The sequence below is a fragment of the Gekko japonicus genome, unplaced genomic scaffold, assembly GCF_001447785.1.
Source record: "Gekko japonicus isolate JY-2015 unplaced genomic scaffold, Gekko_japonicus_V1.1 scaffold19, whole genome shotgun sequence".
In the NCBI taxonomy this organism is placed as follows: Eukaryota; Metazoa; Chordata; class Lepidosauria; order Squamata; family Gekkonidae; genus Gekko; species Gekko japonicus.
Genome location: NW_015164664.1, coordinates 1,232,629 through 1,257,546, shown reverse-complemented (window position 1 = coordinate 1,257,546; position 24,918 = coordinate 1,232,629). Strand labels below are relative to the sequence as shown.

At 48.9% G+C, this 24,918-nt stretch overlaps 1 protein-coding gene and 1 pseudogene across 1 annotated transcript in view; one reads left to right on the top strand and one right to left on the bottom strand.

The window, feature by feature from the left end:
* Nucleotides 1–2,902: 2,902 nt before the first annotated feature.
* The window catches only part of CLCN5 (chloride channel, voltage-sensitive 5), a 40,502-nt gene continuing 18,486 nt past the window's right edge, over nucleotides 2,903–24,918 (bottom strand). Inside the window, exons 2-13 of the mRNA XM_015409012.1 lie at nucleotides 19,977–20,130; nucleotides 13,513–13,664; nucleotides 12,934–13,033; nucleotides 12,508–12,698; nucleotides 11,528–11,650; nucleotides 10,566–10,772; nucleotides 10,071–10,151; nucleotides 9,047–9,589; nucleotides 8,118–8,304; nucleotides 5,749–6,147; nucleotides 4,413–4,629; nucleotides 2,903–3,304 (exon numbers count right to left, since the gene is read on the bottom strand). Coding sequence (XP_015264498.1) covers nucleotides 3,214–3,304; nucleotides 4,413–4,629; nucleotides 5,749–6,147; nucleotides 8,118–8,304; nucleotides 9,047–9,589; nucleotides 10,071–10,151; nucleotides 10,566–10,772; nucleotides 11,528–11,650; nucleotides 12,508–12,698; nucleotides 12,934–13,033; nucleotides 13,513–13,664; nucleotides 19,977–20,112 — 2,427 coding nt within the window. The 5' untranslated portion in view covers nucleotides 20,113–20,130 and the 3' untranslated portion in view covers nucleotides 2,903–3,213. The remainder of the gene's footprint in view (nucleotides 3,305–4,412; nucleotides 4,630–5,748; nucleotides 6,148–8,117; nucleotides 8,305–9,046; nucleotides 9,590–10,070; nucleotides 10,152–10,565; nucleotides 10,773–11,527; nucleotides 11,651–12,507; nucleotides 12,699–12,933; nucleotides 13,034–13,512; nucleotides 13,665–19,976; nucleotides 20,131–24,918) is intronic.
* Nucleotides 21,406–21,891, top strand: LOC107108564 (annotated as a pseudogene).

Genomic DNA, 24,918 nt, shown 5'->3' with positions numbered 1-24,918 from the left:
TGTCATATGTTCGCACAGCCTGCAGGTAGCTGGGAGACGGGCACGCGTTTCACTTCCTTTCCTTGCAGCATGTGGACCCAAGTACACACGAAACAAACCCTCTCAGCACGGGGTGTGGCCCCCAGCTGGGATTCCTAGCTTGATCGGCAGGCTGTGCCAGTGACTGAGGGTGAAACTGCCATGGCCGGCTGATTCAGAGGAAAGGAAGCAGAGAAGCTGCCTGCAGCACCCTTTTGTATTTTGCCTGCTGAAAGCCAAAGTGGTCAACCACTTGAGAGAAATTTTTCCCTTTAAAGCTGGAGGGGGTGGGGAGAATCAGAAGCAAGCTCATCTTCAAGTGCTTCCAGCTTGCCAGGGACCTTAATGCCATCCACTAAAGTCAGTACATTTCAAGATGGAGCCTATGCATGGGATCCAGCCTAAGTTTTCCATTAGTGGAATGAAACTCCCCACCTCCTCCCACAAGTCCACAGATCTCCATGAGATGCTGCTCATGGGGAATAGGGATCTAAACTGGGGGAAGGGGGGGGATTGATGGAAATCGCCAATTTAGTCTGGATCCAACCCTACAGTTCTCAACAGAGTCTGGCATTCTGATATTATTGGGGAGGGGGCAGTCCACAGCAGTTAAAACAACACTCACAGAAGAGCAAGGAGGAAGCCCAGGTTACACAAGCAATCAGGAAGGTTTGCAGGACTGCAGAAAGTACCAGGTAACATTTCCTTCTTCAGGGAGGTGGATCGAGACTGTGAATCATATTGCAAAAAGGACATTTGTCGCCCTGTTATCTCCGAGTCTGTTCGGAGTCAGAAGTTCTCTGCAGGTCCATATATCTACACACACATTCACCCACTAGCTGGGAGTGCCAGTTGTGAGAACTAACCCTCTGCAATAGAAGAAGAGAAAACCATTGCTCTAATCCAACAATATGCCTGACCTGGATAGCCCAATCTTATCAGATCCTGGAAGCTAAGCAAGATTAGCCTCTAGTTAGTATCTGGGTGGGAGACGAAGTCCAGAGTCCTCACATGGAGCCAGGCAATGGCAAACCACCTCCGAACATCGCTTGCCTTGAAAGGCACTTTTCCACCACCGCCAGTCCAACAATGGCCACCTCCGCACAGGCACACTTCTGTTTTCTTGGTATCCCAGCAACCCTTTTGTTATGGCTCCTGCCACGCAGAACCTGGCCTGACATCAACCCACCTCCCCAGCCCCACAATTAGGACGACTCACCATTCAGAGCCAGGCCTTGGATCGCCTCCCTGCTTTCCGCTCTTACCTACAGGACCCTCCTTCCCCATTCTGCTAAACTACTGGAGAGGGAGGGAACCAACAATGATTTTTCCTTCTTGGCAGATTAGGCTTCAGGGGTTCATCCAATAGGAAGAAATCACAGCAAGGGAAGGAGCAGCCCCCCCCCCCCAATCCATTAAAGTCTTGAAGCAGGCATCCTGGAGCCTTTTGAATTTGTCCTAGGTTGCCCATGTTTTCAAGGCCTTGCTCCTTACAAACTAGAGGAACTAACTTTTTTCCCTTGTTCAGGGAGGGAAAATGTCCTGCTTGCTAAATTCTGGATGCCGTTAAAAGCAGAGAGTGCAGAGGGCCCTCCCCTGGTCTAAACTCAGTTTGCCTCTGAACAAACCTGAGCCCTTTGTTCCTTAGGGGCAGCTGCCACTCTACACTCTGTATTCTCCACAGTTAGACGTGCTGCTCCAGCAGCAGCTGAAACCTCACCATGCAAGTGGCCTGTATTCCAGTCCCTGAACCACATCCTGGGCTAGTCTTGTAAAATTAAACCCAAGAGCCATCCTTGTTCCAAGACGAGTACCGGGTGCCTCTGTGGGTTTTCCTTGCAGCTTTCTGTAGTGCTGAACCCATTAGGGAGTTTTCCCTAACAATTTCAGTCTGGGTCTCCCACTTCCCTGTGTTTACAGTCCCTGGCTCTCTCACATTTTGACAGATGCACCTACTTTGGTGGTGCCCAAAGAAATTAAAGCCCCTAGAGGATTGTAAGTGCAATATAGCAAGGACTTACAATGAATTGGAATCTCTGCCTCCTACCCAGACATCTGGGCAGCAGGAGGAAGTTATAATCTCAACAAAGTGCGGAAAACAGGCTCCATCTCAGCTGCTTGTTTCAAGACGGCACTGGGCTATGACCCAGGCAAAGGGGAGGATGGTCAGAGCAAAAGCAGGCAGGAAGCTACAGGCCAGACCAGGCAGCCGCTGTTAAACCACCCTAATCTTTCAGTGAGGTTCCAAGGATGATGGGGAAAGCAGCAAAGCTGAAAAATACGAACGTTTGCTGGTGACACCAAAATATTCAGGTTGGCAAGTTTTGAAATACTCTGTAAGAGAGATCCAAGAGTTCTGAACTGCCTGTCATAAATTCAGTAAAGGCAGCAGTGCAGTGGGAAAAAGGAACGTAGGGTGGGGGTTGAAGCCATGGTGTGCTATTAGGGTGCAAGAGACTTGCAGGAACCCAAACAGAGTACGTAAAAGCTGGGCCAATCCAACAGAAGGTGGGGGCAAGCCCCCCCAACTAAGCAACAGTTGAGAGATACCAACTTTTGTTGCTTTCAGCCATTTTAAATAGGCAAACTCTAAATGATACTCACAAAAAACCCCACCCCTGTTGCAGTTCAGAATTGGCTTCGAAAGGGTTTCTGATTCAAAGCATCAGCACAAAACCTCACACAAAGGGGAAACAGTGGAAGGAAAGAGGGGGACTCTGTAGCACTGCCGATCCCTCCCCCCCCCCCCATGTTTCCCAAGCAGCAACTCCCATTTTGGAGAGGTGGAGTGTTTCTTTTCGTAGTGCCACGGTCGTTCTGATGGCTGCAGAGTGTTAGGAGAGCTCCCCCTTGCCCCCAACTTACCAGAGAAGAGAGAGCTGGATTAAAAATAAAGCAACAATTTTATTCTGTTATATTGTTTCTTTTACTCCTTCATGGGTATTTTTCCAATGCAACTTCAAAGGATTATATAATAAAGTCTTTTCTTCTAAAGAGAAGATTAATTTCCACAGATTATATAGTGCAATTGGTTATCTTGTAGAAAAAAAATAAAACATGATTATTGTTAGCTTCATAGTTGGAAAATTCTGAAGATAGCTCCGAGTTCTCAATAAAAAGAGAAACAAAAATGCAGGAGTCCATCTAGAAAGTTCCTTTAGGGAAGGGTGCTACGACCCTCCTCCGTACTTGAGCTCAATTGAACAATATGGAGTCCGGATCCTGGTTTGCCATTTGTGCAATATGCTTTAATACATCCTTTTTGGTAATGATTCCCAGGAGTTTCCTAAAAGAGGCCATCAACAGAAGTAGTTAGCATAGGAATCCTCCCGTTTCCCACCTACTGTGATCGGACAGGAGCGCTGCCTTGGTGACAAAGAGCCCTGACTTCAGAATTCAATTAACTGGACTGTGTTAGCATCATGTTTCTAAGAACTCACATTTTCTTTCAGTTTAGAACCCACAAGGGTGAGCCAAGTTAACCATAGATTCACATTATTAAAACCCAAAGCCATTTCAAGCTGGTATCACTGGTTGACTTCCCCCAGTAAAGTATGGGGAAGCAAAGTTCTTCACAAATGTTTGAAGAGAATCCCCCCTCCCCCCTCATATTGCAGTTTCTGAGGAATTTGGTGTGTGTCTGTGGGGGGGTCACTCGAGTGACAAAGCTTTGGAAGTGTTTTGATTTGCTGCGTACATGAAAGCTTGTTTTGCAATAAAGCAAATTTACTGTCACCTCGGCTTTTGAAAGCAACTGATTTCCAAACACTACTTCAGTTGTAAGGTGTTGCAGATTGTTTGTTGCCCAGTTTAAAAAGCAGCATCTTTTAAAAACCAAAACAGACATGCTAAACATTGTTTATAGTAACCTTACTTTCCAGCTTTGTTTTTTTGTATGTATAATTTGTATATCCAATATATTTGTGATTACTGCCACTTATCTCTCATTGTCTCTCCTTTTCTTGGTCTGCTTTTGACATGACAAGAGACTTCGAGAGCTCCTCCCCACCCAGTGTGGCAGAACCAGGAGGGAACTGATGTGTCCCAAGAGGGTCAGAGGCCAGCAAGCCTCTCTTGTGCTCTCACCAGGAATGTAAGCAGCACAAATCATGTGACTAACTGGGACACACTGACCATAAATGCCTAGTGATTCCACTGTACCCCATTTTAATAGGTGCCCCAGAGACCGATAACCCTCCTTTAAGGCTTGAAAGAGGGGTCATTTCAGCTTGTTCTTTCACATGCCAAATGCTCATGGCTGTAGTGCAAAGAAGATAAACACAAGCACCATCACATTGACATAATTTGCCAAGAAGCATCCAAGTGCTCAGAAAGAGACTGAGGTAGCCAATAAGCTTGCTCCTCCCTCACCCTACCCCAAGTGCTGTCCTTACCCATTGTGCGTGACCAGGCACTGGCGTAGCCCAAGTTTGCGGAAAATGTCCACCACAATTTCCATGGGTGTTTGGTCTGTCACAGTGAAAGGACTGAGGTCAAGAATACTCCGGAGTTTGAGCGTGGACGGGGAACTGGGAGGCAGAGGTGGGGAGTGGTCCGTGAAATAAATAACAGAGCTGCTCACAATTCCATCTTGCTTCTTCCGGGCACTTTCTGGGGGAGGAAAAAAAGAGAGTTGTTGGGAACAGAATGGAACAACTTGAGTACACCCAACCACCCTTCACTTTGCCTTTGGTAACTGCCATTGCTTGCAGTACCCCACAGGTTTGGACTGGGTGCATTACCCAAGGGAAGGCTGGTCTTGAGGCATGCTTTGTCTTTTTGACTCCTGGATTCTATATCAACAGAAGATTTTGGCCATGGCTACAGGTATTCTACTGTTATAATGCAGTAGTGTAGAAGCTGGTAATGAATTCAGAACTTAACATGCTGCTGGTCCTGAAGGAAATTTCAGAAGCCAGCAGGTCAAGGAAGAAGAGCATTGTGATGCCTTCTGCTCTTTGCCTTGCTCTCCCACCCTTACTGCCCAAAGCAGAATTAAGCAAGATAAATATAGACGCGTTTGTGTAATTTATAACAGCCCATAGAAATAAAGTTTCTTTTTCTGCAGAATTTGGGCTGCCTTCACACAGACGTTTATATCTTTAGTCTTAACCACAGCATTCTCCCTTTCAGTCCAGATCCTTCTGGAAAGCCAAACCCCTTACAGACAGGCCAAGATGGGCATCAGCAGATGGAAGTGCAAACACTGCAAACACTGTGGTTTCAGGCCCCTGATCAAACCACCCCCTTTAGATGTGCAGGCCTGAAGACTGCAACTATTACAGATGGTGTTCTACCACCCATGGTAAAAGCATCCTAAAATGACACTGAGTAAAGTACAAGATGACTCAAGAAGAGTTGGTTTTTACACCCCACCTTCTCTACCTTAAGGAGTCTCAAGGAGGCTTACAATCCCCTTCCTCTCCCCACAACTGGCACCTTGCGAAGTAGGTGGGGCTGAGAGAGTTCTAAGAGAACTGGGACTGGCCCAAGGTCACCCAGCAGGCTTCATGTGGAGGAGTGGGGAATCAAACCCGGTTCTCCAGATTAGAGTCCGCCGCTCTTAACCACTATACCATACTGATTTAAGGCACAGCTTTGGGAAGAAAAGGAAATCCTCACCGGGGTCTTACATGGGGAAAGAAACCTGACCCCAGCAGCCCACAACACAAACACTGTGCCTCCCCTACCAGTGTACAATAACCTTTATGAGTCTCTCTGCTCACTTACCAATAGAGATGATGAGATCTCGCCTGAGGACAAATCCCACCAGGCGCTGGGACTCTCTTGACACCACCACAGGGTAGCCACTGTAGGTCGTCTCGTTAACAATGGCCTCCACATCTTCAACTGTCATACTATCTTGTGTGAGGACGGTCAGTGCAGGGTCACTGCGTCGCGGCCTCATAACGTCCATTGCTAGAGTCTTATGAGAGAACTCCTCTTTGGCCTCCAGGAAAGGGTACCCGTTGAGACGGATGTGGGCATCATAGATGCCCTCCCGGCCGATGGCATCAGCCACCCACTTGCTGGTCATGGCAGCAGCCATCAAAGGCACAATGTACTCCAGGCCCCCGGTGAGTTCAAACATTATGACCACAAGGGACACAGTCATGCGCGTCACTCCCCCTGCAATGCAAACGCAGCTGTGAGCGAAAGATGAACACTTCTAGGCCTCTGACATGCAGACTCCCCCCCCCCTTTTACATGTAGTATAAACTATGTGAGTCATGCAGAGCTTGCTAGGACAGGGTGGGGAAAGCAACAGTACAGCCCATCCTCAGTAATCTTAAGCTTTTATTTAAACTAAGCAGAAAGCTGGGAGCCTGAAAAAAATAAACTGGGCAGTTACTTCTGATGACTGGATGCAGCCCACAGAGGAGTGGAGGCGGCCTCCTATCCAGTAACTGTAATGACCCATAGGTAGCTCGAAAACTTCCACGTATATAACCAGACAAAAGAAATCAAGCTGACAGAACACTGCCCCCTTCACATAAGATGAAGAGCCTTGCTGGAATAGACCAAGTGGCTTTCTAAATTCATCCCTTCCCCAACAGTGGCCAACTAGAAGCTTCTGGGAAGCCTACAAACTGGCCAGGAAGGCAACTGTCTGTCCATATGGTACATCTCTAGCATCAGACACTCAACTGCCTTTGATCATGGAGGTTTCATTTATCACAGCAGATAACCAACACAGACTTGCTCTCTTTAGCCTTCTTTAAAACTATCGCAATTCATGGCCATCACCAGGTAAACACATTCTACTTTCCCAGATATTTGTCTGACATTCATGGTTTGCTTCTTTTAAACCAGCTTTTATTTTAAACATCCCTGAACTTTGGTCTGCCTCATGGTTATGGCTCTTGGAAAGTGACTTCGTGCTGCTGTTTACCATTGTTTTGTCTTGTTGGTTTGTTTTTTGGTTTTTATAAACTGCCTTGCAAGCATTTCAGGTGAGCGTGCAGGATTCTTTTATAAAAGTTTTACAAAAATGAAGGAGTTGTGGCAGCGTGGCAGTGAATTCCGTACGCAAATTGTGGGTTGTGTGTGAAACAGTACTTACAAGTGGACCGGATTCGAAGCCGATCCCAGGACACACAAGAATGCTGGAGTGCTAGAGCTCCCCAACTTTGATTTCCTCTTGGGGACAAAGAGCTATTCTTAGGGCGACGATGATGTGTTACTTAAAGCAACTTCTTCAAAAGCCCTTTAAAAATGGCCGCTGCTTCAAAAGAGAAGGTAACCTTATAGTGGTAAATCAAAACTGGTGTTCTACACTGATTTGTGCTCCAGCTAACAGAGATGAGTTTTGGATCAAGTAAACAACCTCACAGTTTCATAGCTGTCCCTTAATGCTAAAAGCATGTGGTGTTCTTAAGTACCCAGAAATACTTATGAAACCATGTAAAGTGATTATGATGTGTCAACAAGGAAATGCATGCTTCAATTAAACAGAAAAATTGGTTTGTACTGTATCCCCTCTTCCACCGGTATGTAAATTAACAGAGATAAAAGGCCAGACTGCACACTGATTTACGCAGGTACTGAATTCAGAGGAGGACCATGGAGCAGATGGAACTTAACTCTTTATCTGCACACTGTTTTCCCAACCTGAAGCACCACTATGAAGCTGCTGTTTGCCCCACTAGAGCAAACACACACAACACCTTTTTGATTTTACGCCCAAAGGTCAAAAAGCACCACCAGAACTGTTTCAGGTCAGAAACTTAAAATCACCCCCCCCCAAATAGGCATGCTTCACACAGTATCCCAAGTGACTGCTATCCAAGAAGAAAAATAATTGAGAGCTTCATTCACACACAGTAGGGCTGAAAGGATGTCTTCAAAATTTTGTCTGGTGCCCAAATGCAGTAGCATGGAATAAATAACAAACTTATGACATGGGCTGGGGGTGGGGTGGGGGGTACTAGAAGCTCCTTCCTTGGAGCTCTCTGACCTGCAAATGGAAGCAAATTCATCCAGGCTTTCCTCCAGCTGCCAAACTCAGAAGAGTTGTAGCTCGGATTCAGAGAGTCACCCAAGATGTGCCAAAGCACCACCAGCCTCGGCCTTCGTGCCCATGCGGTAAACTTGCTCACCTAGGCAGGCGGCAGCTCCCACCATTGCATAAAGGCCAGGAGTGATGCAGTCAGCCCCTTGGCTGCACCAGTTGTGGAAGATGCCCCAGTCGTGGTGATAGTAGGCCAGCTGCTCCATCCCCACTCCCAGCAGCCGGCCCGCAATGGCCCCAACAGCCATGCTAGGGATGAAGAGACCTGAAGGCACCTGCAAGAGAAACAGACTCATCTGTCGCTGCCCGCTCAAGGAGCCCTCAATCTACATCAAGGCAGCTTTTTTTGCACCAGGGGGAGGTGGGCACCAGATCTACAGGGAACAAACTTTGGCTCTGTTGTACTGGGCTGCTCTTTCCCCAGACCTTAAGGTCACTCCACAAAGCTCCATAAGGTGCACTGCAGACAGCAAAATCTCTCACATACCCCTGCTTCAAGATCTGTGGTCCCATGGAAGGGGATGATCACTTCCAAGTAAGAAACTGCACACAGATAGTTGCGAGGCTTCACAATATGCACATGCATGCTCTCACTGTGGCTTCTTATAACCAAAAAAGCCTTGGCTCTATTCTCGTGTCCTCCCTGTTCCCACTTCCCTACTCTGCTTTCTCTCCTCCACCTGCTTTGTGCGACCTGAAAGCCCAATTTTACATTCTCCATTCCCTGACTACAGCATTTCCCCCCATTGCCGTTTCCTGTCAAAGGAACACTCAGCTCCTTTGGCCAGGATATTTAACACACACCAGATACAAACACGGCCCCCTTCCAGCTGATCTCTCCCTTCTGCCATTTCTCCCACCCTCTCCCCTTTAGGTATCTCATCTTATTCTGACTGCAAGCCTGAGGCAGGCCTTCAGCTTTTAAACTATATGGAATGTATAGTGCCTGGTTTATGTAAGTAGTCCAAAAAGGTCCTATTAGTTTGATATAGACACTTGATTGCATTTCCTTCTTACCTTCATTCCAAAAGTGAATATAGTAATGAAGACTTTGAAGATGAGAGCCAAAGACAGCAGCCACATGGCCCTGTGGACTCCCGGCCCTGCGGCCCTATCGGGCAGATCATCTCCCTTGGTGCTGTTGAAATCATTGACGTATTCACAGAGCTGGGAGGAGTCCAGAAGGCCACAGTCATTGAAGAGCTCAGAGATCAGCTCGCTGGTGCTCATCCGGGTGTACTCATTGGGGAAGGCCAGGATGGCTGTGATGGCTGTCACCACAATCACCTCCGTCACGGGGTACTTGCCCAGCTTGGTGGTCTTGCGCCTCCTGCACCAGGCTATGTTACTGCGGATGAAGAAGGCCCCCCAGAGGCCACCAAAGATCCCCAAGAGGATGAAGGGCACCAGCTCCAGCAGATGCCAGGGAGTGTGGAACTCCACGTAGAACAGGACGAGGCGACTGTTCCCAAAGGGGTTGATGGAGCGCAAGGTGAAGGCTGCTACCAGTGCAGCAAAGAAAGACCGCCACAGTGTCTTGAGGGGGAAATAGTAGCTGACCTGGGACACAGAGGGGCAGATTCAGTCCTCGTGGTTGCACACCGGAGACCTGGCCTGAATTACTTGGCTTAATATCACTTTGTCTTCCACACAGTGAGTTTGTAGCCATGAGTCTTCACAGCCATAATTCTCAGAAACCTGGGTTCGTGAAAACTCTCAAGAGGCTTACATTACATAGTCATGCGGTACAAGCTGCAGGATGCACACAGCCTACAACCGACTCCAACCCTCAGGACCACACCCACAGAGCTTCCAAAGGACCATGATTGTTCCCATGAAAGCTCCACACAGCCAGCAAGCAGAGCTGTTCCAACACACTGAAGTCAGCCGTCAAGGCACAGATCCAGCAGTAGCAACAGAGCTTTCACATGGGTTAGGAGCCCCAGGGATAAGCGGGCAGTGCCTTCCCTTAGAGCCAACCAAGTGAGCTTGACATGCACTGAAGGAGGTGGTCAAAAGCAAACCCGCAATGCACACTAACCTCTTCTAGACTGAAGAGCACGCCACCAATGGGGGCACCGAATGCCACAGATACACCAGCAGCTGCAGCAGCTGATAAGACCTAGGAGGAGAGAGATCCATGGTAATACATTATGCTGAAGCAAATCCGAGGTACTAACATAGGATGAGTACTATTATGCGCACTCTGCAGGATTGGGCGATTAATAAATCGAAATATATATAAATACACACACACACCTTCTCTCTGAAAAAGAACTTTCTGGTCTTAGGCAGGTAATTCTCTAAACGTTTGGTATTACAGCTGCATCACTCTCATACAGCATGTCAGAAACAGAGACTCCAGGGAAGAGAGGCCAAGTAGGGTACCTCAGCCTATTCCAGAACTACAAACACGTCACCTGGAAACCATTCCGGAAGCCATCTTGTTCTGTCACTTCCGAGAAACACTTTGCAGCACAGCCTGTCCAGGCCACCCTCCGGGACCAGAGAGCACGTCCGGCAGCCCCCGACTTACCTCTCGGCGCTTGGCCTCATTCTTTCTATACTTGGTGAAGAGATGGCAAAGGATGTTCCCGCAGCAGCAGGCGACATGCACGAGAGGCCCTTCCTTCCCCAAGCTCAAACCCGAGGAAACGGCCAGCACCAGGGTCATGGTTTTGATGAGCAGCGTCCACTTGCCCAGGTAGCCCCGAATGATGAAGCCACTCAGGATAGTTTTGATCTGGAAGGCAAACACAGAAGGCCTACAGCACAAACACAGCAGCAGTCTGCACAAAGTTGACTCGCATAGTTGGAAACCCACTCAATAGGTAGGGGAAGAAGCTCGCTTTATATTGATTGACTTCGTGTATATCCCATTGCGGACCGAAAATGGCTTGCCTCGTTCTCCTCTCCTCCATGTTATCCTCACAGCAACCCTGTGAGGTAGGTTAGGCTGAGAATGTTTGACCAGCTCAAGGCCACTCAGCAAGCCTCCATGGCAGAGCAGGGGTTCGACGCGGGGGTCTCCCAGATCCTAGTCTGACACGCTAACCACTACACCACACTGGCTCGTGCCTTGCATTTGTTCTGCAGGCCCCCTTTTAAAGCTGGACGAGTGGAGGTCAGCACTGACCGGGACTAGAGCCTTTCAGGCAATTCTCTCTCTTTCCTGCCATGACACTCTTAACTGAACTCACTGAGAGAGGAATTAGAAGCCAGGAGGCAAGGGGGGGGGGGAAGACCCACTTTTAAGAGAAGTCCAAACCCCTCTTCTCTGAACTGGTTTGCTCTTCCCACGTTTCCCAGGGTGCCTCATCCAGAACATCTGTGCTAGATTCAAGAGAGGAAACTGGGCATGCCTGGCAAGGAGGACATGTCTGTGAACAGCACAGGAGGAACCAGACCTTGAGGAATACCTAATCCTGCTCTGCTTTCGTTCATCAAATGCAGCCCAAGAAAGAAACCCATTGGTGAAAACCTACAAGCCAGACTTACCTCTGGGATCCCTGAGCCACAAGCATACGGAGCAAAGCCTCTGACTAGCAACACGGCAAGCAGGGAGAACAGCAGTGCCCATAGGATGTACATGAAGTAGTTGAGGATGTAAGCGAGGGCCTCCTGAAAGGCAGACACACAGAAGGGGCCCCGTCAAGCTTCGGCCATGCAAGGAAGAAGATGCTTAGCAAAGTTGCATCGGCATTGCCCCCCTCTGCTTCTGCCTTGCATTGGTCAAACAAGGCACATGTATTTTGGGAGGAACAAGACTAGCACATAGGTACATTTTATTATATGTGGTGGCTTTGTGATGTAACAAAGAGATACTGGAGATGGATCCACAAAATGATGCAAGAGATATTGAGAACTAAAATACCATTTTTGCCTGAAATATTATTACTAAACATTTTCAAAGGAGTTTGATACAGATGATAGATATTTGATAGCATACCTATGCACTGCAGCAAGAATATTATATGCAAAATATTGGAAACAAATGGAAACACCAAAGAAGCAAGAATATGTGAATAAACTGTTGGAGACGCCTGAAAATGACAAATTGTCATCGTTGATGAGAGGGACAACAGACCCAACATTTCAAAAGACGTGGAAAAAACTGTATGATTGGTACAATATAAATGCATAGCTTAAAGTAATGAAATGTTTGGTATTATTAAAGTTAAATAGAAACTATGGTAATAAAAAGATAAGAGTATACAGAAACTTAAGCAAATTTATAGAAATTCTTTAAATATGGTAATAGAGTTATAAGAAAATATACTGATCTCTTTGAATGTTTTGTGTGTGTAAGTGGATGTTTGTTATGTAGTATGTTTGTTTGTTGGTGTATAATATGAAAAATAATAAAAGTGTACCTTATGGGTACTTAAAAAAAAAAATAGACTAGCACATAGGTGTGCACTCAGAGGTACACCACCAGTGCCCCCCCCCCCCAGGACGTCCCCATTCCCATTACAAACCCCTCCTTGGTTGCCAGTCAGAAGCTGCGCCCACGTCCTCCATTCTGGACATTTGTCCCTGTCCTGAAAGGTGGTTTCCTGAGAAGTCCAGCAGCAGTGCTCGTGGTTGTACCAGAAGCCCTTCAAGCACACACCTTCCTTCAGGTCTGTCATCCAGTGGGCAGAGATGTCAATCAAACCTGCTATCGCCCCTACATTTGAAAACCAGTAGTTTAGTACAGACGAGAGAACAGCACGCAACCAAGAGACCCAAGCAAGGACCGAATGGACTCTGCTCTCTCCAGCATCCACTTCCACCAATAAGGAGGTGTGGGGCCTTCTGGGGACTCCTCTGCATTTGCTTCTAATTTCAAAGGACACGGAGTCACAGTACGAACTGGCAAAGCAGCAAAACAGACGAGCAGGCTTGGCTTTTTGTCATCTCACCTGCCAACAAGCCTATGAGCAGCATCAACAGCCATCCCGAGAAAGCATCACTGACGCTGTGGATCAGGGCCCAGGTGGACTCCTTGCTTTTATTGGTGATCTGGGAAAGGAAATTTGAGAGAGAGAGAGAGAGAAGCTGTGTATTTAGCAGGCTGCAGGCAAGAGAAAACCGCTAAAGATCCATGGCTTTTCCCACCTCACCCCCCCCCATCCCACCATGTGTGCAAGGATTTGATAAAATGGCAGATGCCACAAACCAACCCCACCCCCAGCTAGTATGCAACTGCACACCTAAGGAAGATTTACCCCAGTGGAGTGGCTCAGACACCATCTCCCTGCACCACTTTCCCAGTCAAATCAGGAGCCACACGCAGCTGCTCTGAAGCCTTTTTTTAAAAAGGAGGAAGAGGTGGGAGATATCCCGAGGACAGATCTCCTGTGCCCCTTTCAGTTTTGCTGCAAGTGGAATTCTCAGAATGCTTCCCTGCAAACACACCCATCCCGTTGCCTGGAGAAAGGAAAAGCTCAGAGAGACGGGGAAAGAAGCAGCTCCAGTCTCCCAGCAAAGCCGCAACTGACCTCTCTGTGCCTGTCGCGGTCCCGAGACTTTTCGCGCACCCAGTCTATCGTGTTGAAATCTTCATAGGTCCCCACGCCAGGGAGCGGCTCTTCCAGAAAATCCATCATCTTGCTTGAGCCATTCATCCCGCCTCCATTATACGAGGAGAAGCCTGCAGAGCAGACAGAGAAGGAGAAGAGCTCTTCTTGACTGATGATACTGGGGCTTGCTTAAGGGAAGGATGAAAAGTGGTGGACTGTTCGGCTTGCCTGGAAGGGTCACAGAGCAAAGGATTTCCAGCACTCCACCTGCAGCCAGCCAGGTGTCCCCAGAAGCCCACAAGCAGCACTGACTGCCCCTGGTAATCAATGACAGCCTGCTTCTGCATATGGAGGTTCTGTTTTTAAACTATCATATCAACAACTATTAATCAGCCTATTCTCCGTGAGAGACTGAGAGGTGGGGGTGGAGCTAACAGTGTGGCATGTGGGGATTCCTCCTTCCTAGTAGCTGTGGTCTTCACCTGTGGAATCTAGCAACCGCTGAGCCACTCTAAGCCCCTGCAGCATCTCCACTATAACTAGCTGGCCGCTGCTGGAACTGGTGGAGCTTCTGCATCTTAATGCTGCACGGTCATCTGCCAAACAGATGCTGGGTCAGGGTCCTAAAAGGTAGAATAGGCTTAAGGGGAGGGAGATATCATGCAAGAAAGTGTCAAAGTGGAGGAAGCAGATCCTGAAGAGGCAGGTAGATATCCCAGCAAAGGTCTTTACATCAAGCTGGCAGACTCAGTCCATGCCAGGCCCTTGATCCTGCTCCGGTGCAGTCAACAGGGCACATGTGCCTCTGGGGTTGGAGGGGCATCTAATCCATGCCTTTGCACACCTGTGGAATGAATGCCACTTGGCCACAGAAAATCCACCCCACCCCTCGCCCCTCCTTGGTGTGATGCCTTGCCACATCAGCCAGGGCAAGCAACACAGTGGGAAGCCTCCCCCACGACAGACCTGGGTGGAAAGTTTCATCTGCAGACACCTGGAGACCATTAGGCCAGGAAGGGCTGGGGTGCTGCTTTTCCATTGGGGTCGAAAATTCTGCCGCTGAGAACACCCCGATCTGCTGCTGTAGGCAGCCTGGAAAAATCCTTTGTAAATCCACAGAAGGGAACACAGCGTCCAGAGAGTGCAAAGTCGTTCCCCCAAGCAGGTGACTGGGCTGAGTTAATCGTTAAGCGGCTTCACCTTTAAAGCCAGAGGGAGGCCGAAGAATAAATGGCTGCTGGGCTCTAAACGTCTGCTCGAGCAACTTCTGCCTTGGCAGACACTGAGCCACGTCACCAGAGCCATGGGGGTTCTCTGCTGCTGGTGACCAGGTCAGTTCTCCAAACGGAATCTGGGAGCTATTCCCCTCTGCCCAAAAACCGCCTATGAGTGAGAGAAACACTCTCTCTCGACCTCCTGAAATCCAGTCCCTCTTGCCTCACACTGCTGCCCCAAGCAGGCTTGTCTGCCTGCCTGCCTTTCTTCTGCAATCTTTTATGGTTTGGTGCCTCCCAGGCACACGGCTTCTGAAGCATCACAAAGACAGTTCAAAGTGCATTTCCCTAATCCTCTTGCTGAAGGAGTGTGCCTCCCTTTGGTGGACCTGGCAAACAGCCTCCCTTGCCCTTGAGCAACGCAGAGCCTGGCAGAGGCTGCCTGCCTGCCTGCCTGCCTCCAAAGACAACACACTGGTTCATGGCGAGTGGTTAGCAGCGCAGAGAAAGCCGCCCCACCCCCACCTGTCTTCTGGCTCCAGAGAGAGGGTCTTCCCAGGGCCGCACAGCCTCAGCAGCCACCCCTGCAAGGGACTGCTGGGTAAGACTGGTGCTCCCTTGGGGCAGGCAGCCGCTTTCCCTTCTTCTCAACAGAACAACATCTTTGGGGAGGGAGGGAGAAGGGGGTCTGGCAGAGGGCAAGGGTGCTGCTGCAGCTGCCTTCTTTCCCTCACCGAGACACTCGCTGGGCAGTGCTGCCTTCCCTTCCACTCAGCACGGCTGCTAGACAGACGGGGCTCAGAGCATGTCTCTGTTCACCCGCTGGCAGCGGCTTGAGATGAGCAGGTCAGAAACTGCCCCCTGGTGGACGAGGGAGAGTTCCAGCTACGGGAGGGAAGGAAGCAGCATCTGCCCCTTCAGGACAGGGGGACTGAGAGACAGCAGACATGCAAAGGGGCTTTCAACTCTCCTTCTCTCCTTCTGTTCCCGTCAATGGACACTGACTTCCAAGTTCCTCTGAGTAAACCTTCAGAGGTTAGTGCTGAAAGCAAACTTTCAAAACAGGACCTCGGGCACAAGAGATGAAAAGATACCTGCCCTGCAGTGAAGTTTCTTATCTATTCCTTGGCCAGACTCTCTCCCTACCCTTTGCTGACAACAGCTGCTATTCTGTAGGTTGAGAGCAGATGTGTACATGTACAACACATGTTCGCATTAACTTACTTCTGCTATGGATACCCATCTCAAAAGAACAGCTCTGCGAAGTCTGAAAATTCACATCCATTATGTTTGAGCATGACTCGGCCCAGTGGAAAGTACTGCGCACACTCCACATTTCTGTCCCCCACTGATTCAGTGGGGCTTATAAGAACCCAGATACTTTTGGATAAGACATCAGAGAAAGCGGAAGAACAGCAAAGCATAATGGTTAGGAGCATGAGCTGTAATCTTCCACTCCAGACCTCAGCCATTTTTCTCAGCTTCAGTAATGGAGTGCAGATAATAGTGGTCTACCTTACACGGCTGTTGTTAAGGAGTTCCAACACAATACATGCAAAGTGTGCTGGGCCCTTAAGAGAAGGGCTATCTAAATACTCAGCACTGTTCAGCTACTCGGACGATTAGGGACTATGATTCATGAACCAGAAGAAAGAAAAAGGGATGCAATTTTGATTTGTTCCTTGCAAACATTCACCATCAGCTACTAGAGAGGCCAGTGTGGTGTAGCAGTTAGTGTGCTCAACCAGGATCTGGGAGACCATAAGATGATAAGAAGAGCCCGACTGGAACAGAACAGTAGTCCATCTAGTCCAGCATCCTGTCTCACACAGTCACCAAACAGTTCCTCTGGACAGCCAACAAGAGGGCATAGCGGCCAAGGCCTTCCCGTGATGTTGCCTCCTGGCTCTGGGATTCAGAGGATTAGTGCCTCTGAATACGGAGGTTCCCCGCAATCACTATGGCTAGTAGACACTGATAGATTTATCCTCCATAAATCTATCTCATTCCCTTTTAAAGCTATTTATTCCTGTAGCCCTCACTACCCCCTCTGGCAGTGAATTCTATTCTAATCACTCTCTGTGTAAAGTAGTACATCCCTTTGTCCGTCCCAAACCTACTGCCCGCCAGCTTCATTGGATGCCCTCGAGTTCTAGTATTTTGGGAGAGGGAGAAAACGTTCTCGTTGTCAACTCTCTCCACCCCATGCATAATTTTATACACTTCTACCATGTCCCCCCCCTTAGTCGCCTCTTTTCTAAACTGAAAAGTCCCAGATTTTTCAGCCTTTCCTCATAGGGGAGGTGCTCCAACCCCCTAATCATCTTGGCTGCCCTCCTGTGATCCAGGTTTCAAATCTCACTCTGCCACGGAAACCTGCCAAGTGTCAGGCCAGTCACAAACTCAGCCGACTCTACATCACATGGTTGTGGTGAGGATAACATGGAGGAAAGGGGGATACTCCCCCATCAAAAGAGCTCCACGGTTTCCAAGCTTATGAGGATACGGTCACCAGGCCCACTTTTGATGCCCAAATCACGACTTTGGCATAACTACTGAAAGCACAGGGAAGCAGCAGGCCCAGCAAGGAACACCATCCTTTGGCCCAGAGAAGCCAGCTTTGCCACCTGCAATACCCTGCAGGGATGCAGCACCTTCTGCACACCAGGACGTTCTGAAGCAGCTTATCACCCGGAGCCCCTAAAGGAGAACCATGCACACCCTTCCCCACCCCCTAGAGAGCTAGAACACGTGCTTCAACACTGAAAAATGTCCCTGCTCTTGCCATTACAGAAGGTGGTAAACCAAAGAATTACAGGCCTGGTGCCTAGCAACCTCGGGCAAGTTGCAAAGAGACTGCAGATCATATTTAATGCAGGTTTGCAAAAGGGGACACAGGAATTAGGGAAAGGGCCACACCAGCAAGGGGGTCTGAACAAGCTCCTGATGGCAAGTGCATCCCAGGGGCACAGCTGTACCTTCAAATGGCACTGCTGCTGGTTTGCTCACATCTCCCGATTCTATGGCTGAGGCCACCTCCCAGCCAACCAATGGCAATAGCGGCTGGGGCAGAGGCCAACAGCAGGTGGCTGTTAAACACACACGATAGGCTGCTATTGGGAGCTGGCATCCTCCATCAGCCGCTGAGACTCCCGGAGCCCTGACAGGACTGACCACTGGCCTGACCTGCTGTGCCCAGGAGTAGGCTCCTCCCTCCCCTTTGCAGTGCTGCGCTGTACCACTCCATGGCAAGGGCAGTCTCAGTGAATGGGCAATAGGGGCAGCTGCCCTGGGCCCTACACTGGGAGGAGCCCCAACCACCCATGTTCCCCCAGAATGAGGGGGGGGGAGAGAAGACAACAACCAGGCTCCTGCTGCTATTCATGCCCACCCTGTTGGAATGTACAAGGTCTATAGTGCACCTACTTGAAGCAGATCAGAAGCACAGCCTATAGGGGACAGCTGAAGGACTGCAAGTTAGCACAGCTAGATTCAGGACTTCCCACAATTTCAAATTATGTCCTTCCTGTCTCCTGATTGGCTCTTCGGAGACTTCCTGCTCCAACTGAGGCCTCCCCCCTTCGCTCCTGTCTCTCACAGCAGTTAGTCAGTTAGTTAAGCCTCTGTGCCTCTCCTCTGTTCTATCAGGGTTTATTTCTTCTTTAATAAACTGAGTTATTTTCTTTAAACAGTTGGTACCTCGTTCCTCTGCGTGTTTAAACTCTGCCAACAGGCTTCATCAGGGGCTTGGGCAGCTGGCTTCCAGTGGCGGCACCTGCCCACCTTGCACAGGCAAGGGCCTCCCCTTACTCGGCTCCGGCAGGGGGGCTGGCAACGAGGTGGCAGTGATCCTATAGGGACCCATCCTGGACTTTTTCCCAGGGCCCCGGAATCACTAAGACCGTCCCTGCTCCACGGCACCTCCCCCTCCTACTCTGCCACCTCCTTGAGCAAGTGGTGATGGAGGCTCAGAGCAGCAGTAGCCACTGACGTTTGTGGGGGGGGGGGCGGGAGAGACAACAGGAAAACAAGAAGAGGAAGCTGCTCCGGTCCACCACTGGTCCCCACAGCAGCTATGATGCTGCAGCAGCTGCGGCCTCTTGCCTTCTCTTTCTCCAGGCACTGCTCCCTCTGGTGGCAACTCCTCCTCTTCTCAGCCACAGCTCCCGTTCCGAGGTTTGCTACCACGGTCAGTCATTCACCAGCACAGAAGCTACGGCAACGAGGAGCATCTGCCACCGGCCCGAGGGAGAAAGCAGCAACAGCTAGGAGCAGCAACCACTTGCTCACTTGCCCTCTCCCACTGGGCATCGGCTATTGCTCCTCCTAGCTGCTGTCGCTGTCTGCTCAAATCAATAGGCAGGGGATTGGCAGTGTTGGCAGCTGCTTGCCCAGTGTCTTGGGCAGAGGAAGGAGCCATCAATGGTGGCAGCACAGCTCATGCATCTGGAGGAGGACCTCACTGGACAGCATCTTGCCCAGGGCCCCCCAAAACTGTCCTAGAGTCAGCCCTGCGTGAATTTAGGTTTTAGTTCCCGCTGCATGTGATATGATGCTGTAATAAGTGATCTTCAAAACAATACCACGGCCTGCTCCGGAATGCCCCAAGACAGTTTCTTCCCCACCACTATGAATGAGCCCCAAGACCCACTATACTTCAGCTGTACTAGAAGTTAGCAGCAGGCATACAAGAGCTCATGTTAGCCAGAAGGCTTGGTAAAAGGGAAAGACAAGGTGTTGGGTATTACAAGTTGAAAACATTCAGTATATCTGGGGTTAAATGTTTGTTTATGTTACTCACAGGAAGTCACATGTTTTTCATGTAACCAATGTTCTTTAGCTGTAGAATACCCGGGAATTTTCTCCCTGATCTAGGAATTTGATTGGGACTAAAGTGTCAAGGTGTATTAGCATTTTATGTCTCTCTTCCCGTCTTTGTTTGGTGTTCTGAAGAAGAAGAAGAGTAGCCATAATCTCACTCTTCTAGTTTTGTCTTTGTAGAGTAAGGATGTAGCAGATTTTGCTCTGTTGTTATTTTCATCCCAGTTACCCTTCCCATGCTAGAATTTAGTAAAAACTTTATATTTTAATCACACATGGACTCTGAGTCTGAATTATTTTATTCCGGGACTGCTGGACTATCTTATCTCTGCTAAATACAATTTTTTCAATATCTCACTATCACCCAACACAAGGACACAGAGTGTTTGCAGGTAGCTCCAGCATTACCTTCCGCCATCTCTCTGTCCAGAGGGGGCACATCGTCCACCATTGAGAAGTCCAGTGTTCCCCCTGCAACCTCCACCATATCTTCATCGCTGGTGCTGCTCTGGAAACTCCCACGTCGGTAGCCTTTCTTATCCATAGCCAAGAGGTTCAAGACCTGCGGTGGGAGAAGGAAGAAAGAAAGATGTTAGCCATGCCACACAGTGAAGAGAACGTTGCCAAAACTTGTGTCTGAGCTTGGCCTACCATAGCAGTCTGGAATGATGGAAACCATTCAAGTCAGTGGCCTTTTCAAGAAAGAAGGCCCCCTTCTCACAACTGAAACAAACTGAGACCAGTACACTCCGGGCAACTGGGGCTCTGGAATCTGGCACCTGGAGAACCTCAAGTTTTACTTTAAAACAAAACAGCAATCTATGCAGTCTTACTGGCAAGGATCCTCCAACCTTGTTGAGTCTGCAGGCATTTCCACAATTCTGAGAGGAATAGTGGATGCCATCACTGTGGCAGCCACGTGGGCCCCTAATGTAAACCCTCCCACCCCCATACACGTTTTTTAAACAAAGTTTCAACAAAATGAAACTTCCAGGGGGAAAGCAGATTTCAATTTTGGGAGGGGGAAACTTCCAGGTAACAGGACAATTGCCAGAGTTCCATAAGATCCATCCAGCTTAAGTTCCAGTGAGTGGCCTTAGCTGCCATCTGCAGGTCTTTGCAAGATCAGGGACTCTTCTACAGGAGAGGTCAGTTGAAATCAGTATCACAGAGCTCATAAGTCTGTGCGGACATACACTGACTAAAGAGACTCTGGGTTTAACAGATGCCAGGAGGGTGGGGTACATTTCTCAAGCTGTCTGGGGGAGTTGAAATCCTATATTCTCCTCGTCTCTCATCCTGGTCCCTCCTCTATTCACTTAAGCTTCTCACAGCAAGGATCCTCCCCCACCCCTTCTGGTGCAAAGTAGTTTCAAGCACACATATGCACCAATGAAGACAACTGGAGCCAAGCCCTGAGGTCAGGTGCATGCTTCCCTGTAAGTTGTGGCTACTCCACAGACTCTGTAGGAGGACGCTGAATCAAAGCTCTCTTGCCCCCACTGCATTCATCTGGAGAAAATGAACTGAGGTCACCAAGATGGGATGGGAAAGGGCTTTCCTGGGACAGTTTCAAGTCTTCCATTACATTAAGAATCCTTAACTAAACACAGCAGAGCACAGAATCAAGACACAAGGAAAGGGAGAGAAATCCAGCATGGCAAGCAGACCAAAGGCAGGCCAATTTAACCACTATGCCTTGAGAGTTTCCACAATTCACTCCCGGTCTCTCTCTCTCACCAGGAAGTTAGGAAAAGCTGCAATACACTTCTGGGCTCAAGGTACTGCCAGTGTGCCCCCAATTGGTTCAAGTCTGAGATGCAGGGCCGCTGCCACGATGTTGATGCCTAAAAAGAACCGCAGTGCCATTTATGAGCTGCTTTTTAAGGAGGGAGTGATGGTAGCTAAGAAAGATGTTCACATGCCGAAGCACCCAGAGCTGGCAGACAAAAATGTGCCCAACCTCCATGTCATGAAAGCAATGCAGTCACTGAAATCTCGTGGCTATGTCAAGGAGCAGTTTGCATGGAGGCATTTCTACTGGTATCTGACCAATGAAGGCATCCAGTACCTGCGGGATTATCTTCACCAGCCACCTGAAATTGTGCCTGCCACCTTACGTCGCAGCCGTCCTGAAACTGGCAGACCACGGCCCAAAGGATTGGAGGGTGAGCATCCTGCTCGCCTTACCCGTGGCGAAGCTGACCGGGACACATATAGACGCAGTGCTGCTCCTCCTGGTGCTGACAAGAAAGCTGAAGCTGGTGCAGCTACTGAATTTCAGTTTAGAGGTGGATTTGGGCGTGGTCAGCCGCCTCAGTAGAAATCTGCTGCTGTTGGTGTGTGTCATGTGTATAATAAATAGGTGTCAATTAAAAAAAAAGTCTGAGATGCAGGAAGGAGGGGGCTCACAAGTACACATGGCTTTCAGAAGCATGGCTCACTCCAGCTCTGCATCATCAGCCACCGTCCCATGAGTGGCTAAGACACAAGTGTTCGTATCACTGTTGTGAGAACTTGAGGTGAAAGGAGGGAATTGCCGCAGGGAGCCATAAAACTCTGACCCAAATGCAATGCACGAGCTGTCCAGTACTGAAAAGGTTAATGGTGGGAACCATCTTCTAGATCAGGGGTGTCAAACATGCAGCCCGGGGGCTGGATCAGGCCTCCAAAGGGCTTCTATCAGCCACGCAGTGGAACTGCTGTCTTCTGCTTCTTCTTCCAGTTCTGCTGCTGCTGCTGTGTCATCGTAGGTTTGCAGCTTACAGATACACACCTGAACAGCATACTCAAGATTGCAACAGCTCAGAAATTTTGATGCAGTAATTCAGAGCAAGAGGTGTCAGTTATCAGACACTGTTAAATAAACAAAATATTGCAAGAGTGCTAATGTTTTAAGCATGTTTTTATTCTAAGTAAAATAAAACCCTTTGCGTTTGTGTCCTTTTATAAAGTTTATATCTTCGCTACCTGGCATTACATTTGATGACAAACATGGCCTGGCCCAACAAAGTCTCATTTATGTCAGATCCAGCCCTCATAACAAATGAGTTTGACACCCCTGCTCTAGACCCAAAGAATCTGCGGTGGTCTCAGAACTACAAACCTGTTCTCCAGCAAAAGAGAAAGACAGCAGGGCCAAATAAGTTAAAACACAGGGGTGTGCTTCCCTTTAAATTGTGACTACTCCACAGACTTTGTAGGCGGCAGCCAAAGCTGACAAGCACCAAGGGTATGGCTCAAGTACATTAACAAGGGCCCCTGGAGGAGGGGATGTGAAGGGAGGCCTTATGGCGAGAAATAAGTAGTGGAGGCAGATCAGGAAGAATGTGAAAAACACCCTCCCAAAACATTACGAGCATTGCAGAATGCACATGAAGAGAACCAGCAGTGTGTGGGGGGGGGTAGCCAGTAGGCAAGCAGAGTGGAGTGTGCCAAAAAGCAAAAGATTTATGCAATCTGAAGAGAAACCAGAGTATATGTATTAGGATTTCATTTTCCTCCTGTTGGTTTTCCTCCTGTTTGCTATTACCAATAAAGGTTGTGATGGCTGTTGTTGAGTGTGCCAAAAGTGGGAGGGGGAAATGCATAGGAAGCTTGATTCTTCAGGGGCTCAGGGGGCCAAAAAAAAAAAAAAAGAGTCGAAATCAGCCCAAAGCACCTCCCGGCATATCTCAGCCACAGAACAGGCACTATCTGTAGCAAATACACTCTGACACAATGGATTGCCTTGAATGCTTTGCAAACACTCATCGGAAGAAGAACCACTCAGCTCTGCTATAATCTGTTCCGACAGCAAACAGTTATTTTTAAAAAAGTAACACAAAGTCATTGCGCTGTTATGTCAACACCTTCGGAGCCTGGCCAGATGCCAGCACGACACCAGGTGGCCAAAGCGCAGGTGCACCTTGGCTCAAACGCTCACGCTGTAGCTGGTGCCGTGGCATCACAAAGCGAGGACTCCTAGTCTTGAGGGGCTACCAGCCAATGAAAAGGTAGCTCATTGTAGTTTTTTTTAAAAAAAGTAGTGGCTGGCTTCAGGATGAGCACTTGCAGAAGCTACCTGCACATTACTGGGAACAAAATAATGCCAGGGAGAGTTGAAGGCAGTAGGAAAAGAGGAAGACCCAACTCGGGATGGACTGACAACAGAGCCATGGCCTTTAATTAGCTAAATCTGAGCAAGGCTATTAAATTATACAATGTTCTGGAGGCCATCAATTCACAGGGTCGCCATAAATCAGAAGCAACAACACAAACACCTATAACCTGCCCTGTAAATTTAGGAGGAGAAGCATAACATGCATCACCCAGGCATTTGCATAAGTAGCAATGTTTTATTGGTCTCTTTTTTGGGTTTTTTGTTGTTGTTGTATTTTTCATATGTCTCTATGTGTGTGCGCACGCACACCTGGAAGTCATGGCAACCTCTGGTGACTGACCCCTACTGGGGGCCTGGAGGATATCCAGAAAGGTGGTTGAATAAAGCCTGCCCCTATCCTCCCAACTGCTGGTATTCCAAGGTAGTCTCCCATCCAAGTACTTGCCAGAGCTGACCCTGCTCAGCTTCCGAGATCTGACGAGATTGGGCTTCCCTGGGCTACCCAGGCCAGGGCTATAATCAGCAAAGTTGATCATAAGAACATAAGAAGAGCCCTGCTGGATCAGACCAATGGTCCATCTAGTCTAGCATCCTGTCTCACACAGTGGCCAACCAGTTCCTCTGAACAGCCAACAACAGGGAATAGAGACCAAGGCCTTCCCCTGATGTTGCCTCCTGGCTCTGGGATTCAGAGGATTAGTGCCTCTGAATGTGGAGGTTCCCCTCAGGCACTATGGCTAGTAGCCACCGATAGACTTATCCTCCTCAGTCTATCTAATCCCCCTTTAAAGTTGTTTATTCTGTGGCCATCATTACATCCTCTGGCAGCAAATTCCACATTTTAATCACTCTCTCTGTAAAGTAGTATTTCCTTTTGTCCGTCTTGAACCTACTGCCCATCAGCTTCATTGGATGCCCTCGAGTTCTAGTATTTTGAAAGAGGGAGAAAAGTTCTCTTGGTCAACTCTCTCCACCCGATGCATAATTCTATACACTTCTACCATGTCCCCCCTTAGTCGTCTCTTTTCTAAACTGAAAAGTCCCAGACTCTTCACCCCTCTCTCAGACAAATAAGTATCACAAGAGAAAAGACCTGCGAAACTCGCGGGGGGGGGGGAGGAACTCAGCAGGGGGAGGAGGAGGAAGGAGGTAAGCTCCCCCCCCTCCCGTCGGTTCCCCCCGTCTCCTCCACCCCCGGCTCACCACCCCCCCAGTCTCTCATCTCCCCCCCCTCCGATGCAGCCGCCG